The sequence below is a fragment of the Mus pahari genome, chromosome 6 (assembly GCF_900095145.1).
Source record: "Mus pahari chromosome 6, PAHARI_EIJ_v1.1, whole genome shotgun sequence".
In the NCBI taxonomy this organism is placed as follows: domain Eukaryota; kingdom Metazoa; phylum Chordata; class Mammalia; order Rodentia; family Muridae; genus Mus; species Mus pahari.
The window spans coordinates 75,768,381-75,775,893 of NC_034595.1; the positions used below are offsets into that span (position 1 = coordinate 75,768,381).

General features: G+C 55.9%; 1 protein-coding gene across 2 annotated transcripts in view; it reads left to right on the top strand.

Moving 5' to 3' along the window:
- Nucleotides 1-1,877: 1,877 nt before the first annotated feature.
- Fhl3 (four and a half LIM domains 3) overlaps nt 1,878-7,513 on the top strand; it is an 8,585-nt gene continuing 2,949 nt past the window's right edge. Inside the window, exons 1-3 of one of the 2 annotated variants that reach the window (XM_029540061.1) lie at nt 1,878-2,029; nt 6,611-6,787; nt 6,883-7,057. In XM_029540061.1, the coding sequence (XP_029395921.1) occupies nt 6,632-6,787; nt 6,883-7,057 (331 nt within the window). In that variant the 5' untranslated portion in view covers nt 1,878-2,029; nt 6,611-6,631. Of the gene's footprint in view, nt 2,030-5,846; nt 6,041-6,610; nt 6,788-6,882; nt 7,058-7,513 lie in introns of those variants that run through there. The other variant, XM_029540062.1, reaches the window with a different exon arrangement.

Sequence of the window (7,513 nt, forward strand, 5' to 3'; positions counted from 1 at the left end):
TTTGGTTTTTCGAGACAGGGTTTCTCTGTATAGCCCTGGCTGTCCTGGAACTCACTTTGTAGACCAGGCTGGCCTCGAACTCAGAAATCCGCCTGCCTCCGCCTCCCGAGTGCTGGGATTAAAGGCGTGTGCGCCACCACACCCGGCTTTCAGCCTGTTTTCTTATGGTATCCAGGACCACCAGCCCAGAGATGGCACCACCCACCATGGCACTGGGCTGGCTCTTCCTCCATCAATCACTAATTAGGAAGATGCCCTACAGGTTTCCCTGCAGCCTGATCTTATGGAAGCATTTCTCAATTGAGGTTTCCTCCTTTCAAAAGAGAAAAAAACCTCTAGCTTGTGTCAAGTTGACACAAAACTAGACAGCACAGTTTCCCACCATTGTCCCCACTTCAGGTCAGGACAGACAGACCCCTCTCGCTGTCTACTCCAACCAGGAATGATAGTATTTCCTGCATTCCTGTACATAGAGCTCCCTAAACCTGGGAGACAAGTCCCAGAGGAAGGGCCCACCCTCAGACTGTTAGTGAATAGACACCTGATAGCAGGTGCCTGGCAGGGAGTGGAAGGGGGTTCAAATGAAAGCAGTGTGTGACGTGACATTCATCCCTCATTTACTGCAGGTCAAACACTGGAATAGATACTGGGAATGCAGTAGTGAACAAAAACAAAACAAAACAAAAACAAAAACAAAATGAGCCAACCTCTGCCCTCGTGGCATTTGCAATTTTAAGAATCAACAACATTTAAGCAATCCTTTAACTCTGAAAGGAAACCTGGCCTAGAGGCTGTCTTAGGACCTAGAAACCAGACCCCTGCTACACAAGGGAAGGCTCCTCACCAGCCTGGAAGGGTCTTAATCCCTGAAATGCTAGCTTGACTAGATGCTGCCTTGGATCAGGGAGGCCTCTCTGGGCATCTGAATCGTCACTGAGACGCAAAGGTTATTACCAGGGTTAGTTTGTTGTCTCTTGTTTTGCAAACAGCACAACAGAGCTTCCCCCACCCCCACCCTCCAGATGAAGGCTATTTATTCCTAGTGACAAGCCTGAGGATCCCAGGGGGGGTGGCCTCAAGGACCTGGATGGGCCTCATGTCCCTGGCAGGCACCAGTCCTCCCTTCCCGGAATAGAGTAGAAGCTGGAGGGTCAGAAACTGCACAAGTTCCCTCCCTTCTTAACCACCCCTGCCTGCACCAACTCAACCACTCACACTGTTCACACACCCTCTCGAGAAACCCAAAGCCAATGAGGCCTAGGATTAGGGTCTCCCTGAGCCTCAAAGGTCAAAACTATTCCTGGGCACTATAGAAACCTCAGTGCTAGGACACAGTTGAGGATGGGGTGTGTGCGTGTTGCCTGCGCTTTCGCCACTCTCTTATAAAATAAAGCCCTTTGAAATTGAGGATAGAGGCTCGCTCTCTTTAGCCCATTTCTAGAGGAAAAAAAAAAAAAACAAAAACAAAACAAACCCCTTGATCTCCACTGGTAAAGCAGAATCAAAGCCACGCCTCCAGCAGGCTGGATTAAGGCCTCCTTCCCAAGCTAAGGTTTAGTGTAACATCTGGGGGATGAGCTAGAGGGAAAAGAGGAGGGGTCTGGTCTCCAGATGGACTCTAGCTAGTCCTAGGAGCTCTGCACCCCTGGCCTGGGATCGCTTCCAGCCGTTCCCCTGGGTCCGAAGGGCGCAGGAGGCGGGTTAAGCTGCAGGGGGCGAGCAAGGAGTGGTCCAGGAGGTCAGAGCGCCAGGTTCGACTGGGCTGGGCTCGCCGCAGGCAGGAGAGGGCGGGGTCTGGCCCCCGCGGGCGGGTTGGGGGCCCGGGGGCGGGGTCCGGGCGGGGCGGGCCCGAGCACTTCCTCGGAGGCTTAGGGCCGAGCGCCCACTCGCCCACACAGTCGGTCGCAGCCGGCTACCTCGCCGCGGCTCTCTCGGCTCCCCTCCGCCCGGCCCACAGGTAGGAGCCGCCGGGCGATCGGCTCCCACCCCACCCACGCCGCGCGCACCCAGCTCCCGCGCCCGCTTGGAGGTGAGAGTCCCCCGCCCCAGCTGCGCTCGGATTAGGGTCGCTGCCTGGGTCCCCCACCCCTGTCCTCTGCTGGGACATCCCGAATTCGGGACCCCACGCGCCTCCACCGTCCCCACCGCTCCGCGCCTCCGGGCCGGGCGGGGACCGCCAGAGTTGCAAGGGGTGGGGACCAAGTTTGAACTAGAAAAGCTTCAGAGATCAGCAGGGTTGGAGAAACTGAGGCTTTTAGGGAGCCTGGTAGAACAGACAAGGACGCGCGCCCCAGGTGGCTACCGGGACCACTCCGACGAGGGCAGAGAATGGCCGGATGAACTTCTCGAGGCACGGCGGGGACCCGGGTTCTGGGAAGCATTTTAAGAAGCAAATGTATGACCCCAGGGAACTCATTGCTAGCGCCCTTCCCAGGGCCTTGGAGGGCCCCGGGGCTGGAGCTTGTTAGACTTGCGCTAAATCTGCCTCCCGGAGGCCTAAAGAGACTCTCAGGTCAGAGACACTGAGACGCTCAGAGACACCAAGACTTGGATGCACAGGGCTAGAGATCCCCAGAGTGGAGGCCCTACTGGAACACAGCTCCAGAGATACAGGAACACCTTCACCCAAACACAAAGACAGCAGCCCAAGGGTACGGAGAGGTACGGGGTGGAGGCTAGAGTTCGCTGAGAAGAGACACCTAGAGTGTTCACTGACAGCTGCCCCAGGCCTGAAAGGGTGGAGGCTAGGCTAGGGGGCAAATTGACTCTTAGCCAGCCCATCTCCCAGGAGGCAGAGGACCTGAGGCTGTAAAGCCGAGCTGAAGAGAGAGAGAGAGAGAGAGCCCCCCCCCCCCTGTACACACACAGCCACTAAGACAGCGCCAACTTATTTTTAAACTCAAATCTTGGACGCTCTGCTTCAGCCCTGGGGGACTCTGGGGTGAATGAAATGTCTCTCTCCTGTCCTCAGAGCAGCTGCCGGATCCGCTCCCTTCTCCCCTTCTCCCTAAACTGCTTTGACTTCCAGGCCCTGTGGGGAAGAGGGGCGGTGGAGAGTTTGGGATTGGTGCCTAGTTGGGGGGAGGAGGGTAGGGCTCTAATTTCTACCCTAAGTCTCTTGTCAAGGGGGAGGGGTCTTCACTAAGTCTGAGTCACAGCTGTGGGGTCTGGCCAGGGTCCTCCTGGACTTGGGATGTTGAGTGGGGGGTGCGGGAGGCGGCGAAGGGAAGGGGGATATGCTAAAGGGTTGAGCAGTTGGCATGGGTAATTGGAAAGACTTCTGGGTGTCTTCCAATGGCAGGCTGGCAGCTGGGGAGGAGAGCCAGCTCTAGTGTATCTCCTGTTCGCCCTCACCCCCCCCCCCAAAGGATGACTGCCCCTTCCACCACTATCAAAGCCTTTCTAGGCAGAGTTCCCCTCTGAGGGATAGGACACCTCTGCTCCAATTGCTGAACAGCCTTGGCCACGCCCCTAGCCTGCCCCTGGAGTCTTGGGCTGAGCTCTAAAGGGGAGCTATACTCTGTCCTGCCTTTTCGTGAGCGGGGATGCAGTGGTCGGTCGTGGGGTGTGTATTTTGTAAATGACAGGGATCTAGCAAGTGTGTGCCCCTGGGAACTAAACATCTCTAAGGTCTTTAAAGTCCCCTCCACCTCACCCCGGTATCCCGCTGACTGGCCTAGAGCTTACAGTTTGTACCAGTGGTTCCCTCGGACTTCATTGAGACTTCCAAGCACATCCCAGGTTAACTCTTGCTTCAGGCCTGCCTGAGACCCACTGTTTGGCTCCAGTAGGAGTTGAGGGGCTTGTCGTGAAAAATACAAGTGACTAGCGTTTACTTACATAAGGCAACAGATTTATTTGCCAGCCGCTGTTATGGGGATTATCACGTTTTAGCTTGACAGCTGTCCTAGGAGAGGGAGGTAATAGTATCTCATTTAACAGGATGGACTCACAGTCTCAGGGAATGAAAACTGTATAACCAAGGTCACAGGATTTCAAGTCAGGTGTATAGTTTGTGACTCAGGCAAGCTGTTACCCACTGGACACCATACAGAAAGATATCCTGCCACTCAGCTCTGAGAAGTTCACTCTGTGTGTGTGTGTGTGTGTGTGTGTGTGTGTGTGTGTGTCTGTCTGTCTGTCTGTCTGTCTGTCTTAAGTCAGGTATGGAGATATGTGTGTTATTGGGAATAGCAGATTGGGGTCATCTGGAAGATCCATTGTCTTCTCTAAACCAGCTCCCTCCTACCCTCCCCCACTCCTCCACCCCTTCCCACCCTTCCATTTCCCTCATTCCCCCACCCCCTACCTGCTCCCAGGAATACACACTGTCACCCAGCTTACCCTTTCAGTCCCCCAGGCTTGCCAGGCATGGGGGGGGGGTGGGAGGAAGAGAGACAGAGATGGGGAGAGACACGTGGGCCTTGGTGGTGTCCTCCACTCTGTCCTCATTAGAGACAACATGGGGACTGGGAGATTCTGGGAGGAAGCAGAAGACACACCCATACCCTATTTGGGGTGCCTCATCTCATTGTGGTGACTGACTCTGAGGGGTGGATCCGGGGCTAGCCTGGGCCTGGCAAGGTAGCTGCTGCCGCTCCTGCTAGCCAAGCCCGGAAGGAAGGGCTCACAAGTGGACACATGGCCACAGGCCACCTGTGTTGCTGTCTGTTGTCCAGTGGCTAACAGCCCAGGCAATCCTCAGATGCTGGGCCAGAGGAAACCAGGACCTGAGTGACAGAGAGGGGAGAGAGAAGGAGGGGCTCTCTCCACCCTTCAGCATGACCCCTACCTGAGGACTCTCCACTTTGAAGACTCCAGCTTTGGTGGCCTTGTGTCCTGCTTTGGGTGTGAACCTGGGGTTCTCCCTCCTTGTCAAAGGGAAAGTTCAAACTCATAAGCCACAAAGAGGTGGGCCCTTCAGGTTTGGGACATCTGTTGCTGCCTGAAGTCTGAAATCTAAGGCAGACCAAGGTGTTTGGTGAGAACTTCCTGTACTTGCTGAGCAGTGTGTGTGTGTGTGTGTGTGTGTGTGTGTGTGTGTGTGTGTGTTGCCTTTCCTTCATCTTAAGCCAGGGCAGCCATGGAGAGGGGGATGGTAGGTTCCTCTGTGTATCACCCCCCCCCTTAACTTCCTCCAGCCTCCTGTGCGACAAGGACAGCATCCCTACTTTGTGGGTCCTGTGGGAATCTTCTTCACTACCCAGCCCTTTGAGAGCTTGCTTCATAGTGGAGGAGGGAGGAGCTGGAGAACTCTGACTTTGGGGGCCGGGGAAGACTGGAATTGGCCAGCACAAGAGGCTGGGAACCCCATTTCGCTGCCCCCCCATTCTTCTTGCTCCTGTTCCAGAGGCGGCTGTGTGGGTGACCTCATCCCACAAGCATGCTTTGTTCCTGAGAAAATGGAAAGTGTCTGAGGTTTGGTGGGGGGCTGGGAGTCTGCAGCGACAGAGCTCAGGACTCCCCTTGTCTTACTCCCCCTTAAGAAGGGACCCCACTGGGGCTCCCGGGGCTCCTGCCTTCTCAGCTTTCTCAAACCCTGGGAAATCAGGGAAGGTGGGCGGAGGCTGCTTGTCCAGATTTAGGGGCTTTGCAGAGCTTGCAAAGGCACCTGGCAGGAGGTGGGCAGGGGACACTGCCCTGTCCGTGTGTCTCCACTTGCCTTCTGCCTCCCCCGGGGCATCTCAGGTTTTTTTTTCCCTTTTTTTTTCCTCCCTCTGGCTGGCAAAAAGCTGACGTCTGGCCCTCCGTGCTGCCTGCCACAGCTGCAGCAGCTGTCACAGCCAAGGCTGCCCGGGGTTGGTGTGCCCAGAGACACAGCAGAGGAGATAGGGACGAGGATGGGGGTCCAGCTGGGGAAGTTTGGCTGTCTCCAGCTTGCAGGGTTTCCTTCCTGCCTGAACCGAAGCTGAGCCTCGCAAGTTCTTGCTGCTTGGCTGGTTCTCCTGGGAGGGGAGGCCCGACTTCTCACACGGAGGAGCCAGCGCCATTCATCAGACAAGCATCTCTCCTCTCTAGCACTCCACTATTTCCTGCATCGGTAGGGAGTTGGGGTTGGGGCGGGGGGGGGGGGGGGGGAAGCACACTGAACGCTGCTCATTCCACATAAAACTCCCCAGATCGGAAGTCTAGATAAATATCACCTAATCTAAACTCCTACGATTCCTCTCCTGGAAGGCAGGAGGTGAGAATGCTGTCTATATGCCATAGGGTTGGTGGCCTCTGTCCTGGCTTTTGGCACCCTAGGGACAGTCCAGAGAGTCGAAGCAAACCTTAGGCTAGGGCAGGAAATGAGTCACTGACCCAGGAAAAGCCCCCTCCCCCCAGATCAGCCATGGCCTCGATAAGAAAACAACTTCTGCTTCCTGGTTTTTTTCCTGACCTCTTCCTATCCTCGCAGTCAAATATAGAAATAAACATGGAAGATTCGAGCATACACGGAGCCTACTGTTGACTACTCTTAGGGTCCCCAGAGCAGTCCCCGCCTCCCCATCCCCACATGCTCTGATCTGGCATCTTCTATACCCACCCCCTTTTTTAATGCAAAGAGGTTTTTATCCAGAGCTGTGTGGCAGTCCTTCTAGGTGAACTCTGCCCATCTTCCTCACAGGGCTCACTGGGCACCGCCACCATGAGCGAGGCATTTGACTGTGCAAAATGCAAGGAGTCCTTGTACGGCCGCAAGTACATCCAGACAGACAGCGGCCCCTACTGCGTTCCCTGCTACGACAACACCTTCGCCAACACCTGTGCCGAGTGCCAGCAGCTCATCGGGCATGATTCAAGGGTAAGGACCGGATCAAACGGGTGAGAGTAGGTGAAGGCTGCTGGGAGAGGGCCAAAGATAAATCCACCAAGCCCGGGTGCTCTGTCTCCCCGAAGGAACTGTTCTACGAGGACCGCCACTTCCACGAGGGCTGCTTCCGCTGCTGCCGCTGCCAGCGCTCCCTAGCAGATGAGCCCTTCACCTGTCAGGACAGTGAGCTTCTGTGCAATGAGTGCTACTGCACGGCCTTCTCGTCCCAGTGTTCTGCCTGTGGGGAGACTGTCATGCCTGGTACGTCCCAGGGCCTCTACCCCGGCTTGGGAATTGCTGAGTCAGGTCTTTCGTCTGCCTGTCTCGTGCATGCATGGGGGTGGGGTTGAGGTGGGTAGAGACCTCCACGCGCTGCATGTTCCTGGAACATGTGTGGAACTGTTGTGCGTGGGTACTCTTGAGAGCTTAAGGCACCACAGGGATTGGCACACTCAGCTCTACCCAGGAAAACTTGGCAGGTACCAAAAGTGTACCGGACCAGTAGGCCTAGCGAACACCTAAGGACTCACCAGGTGCATGCTTGATGCACACGGGCGTTAGCGCGCGCGCGCGCGCGTGCGTGCGTGCGTGCGTGTGTGTGTGTGTGTGTGTGTGTGTGTGTGTGTGTGTGTGTGTGTAGACCTACATGTTTGGTGTACTGAGATTCGTGTGTGTGTGTGTGTGTGTGCGTGCGTGTGTGTGTGTGTGTGTGTGTGT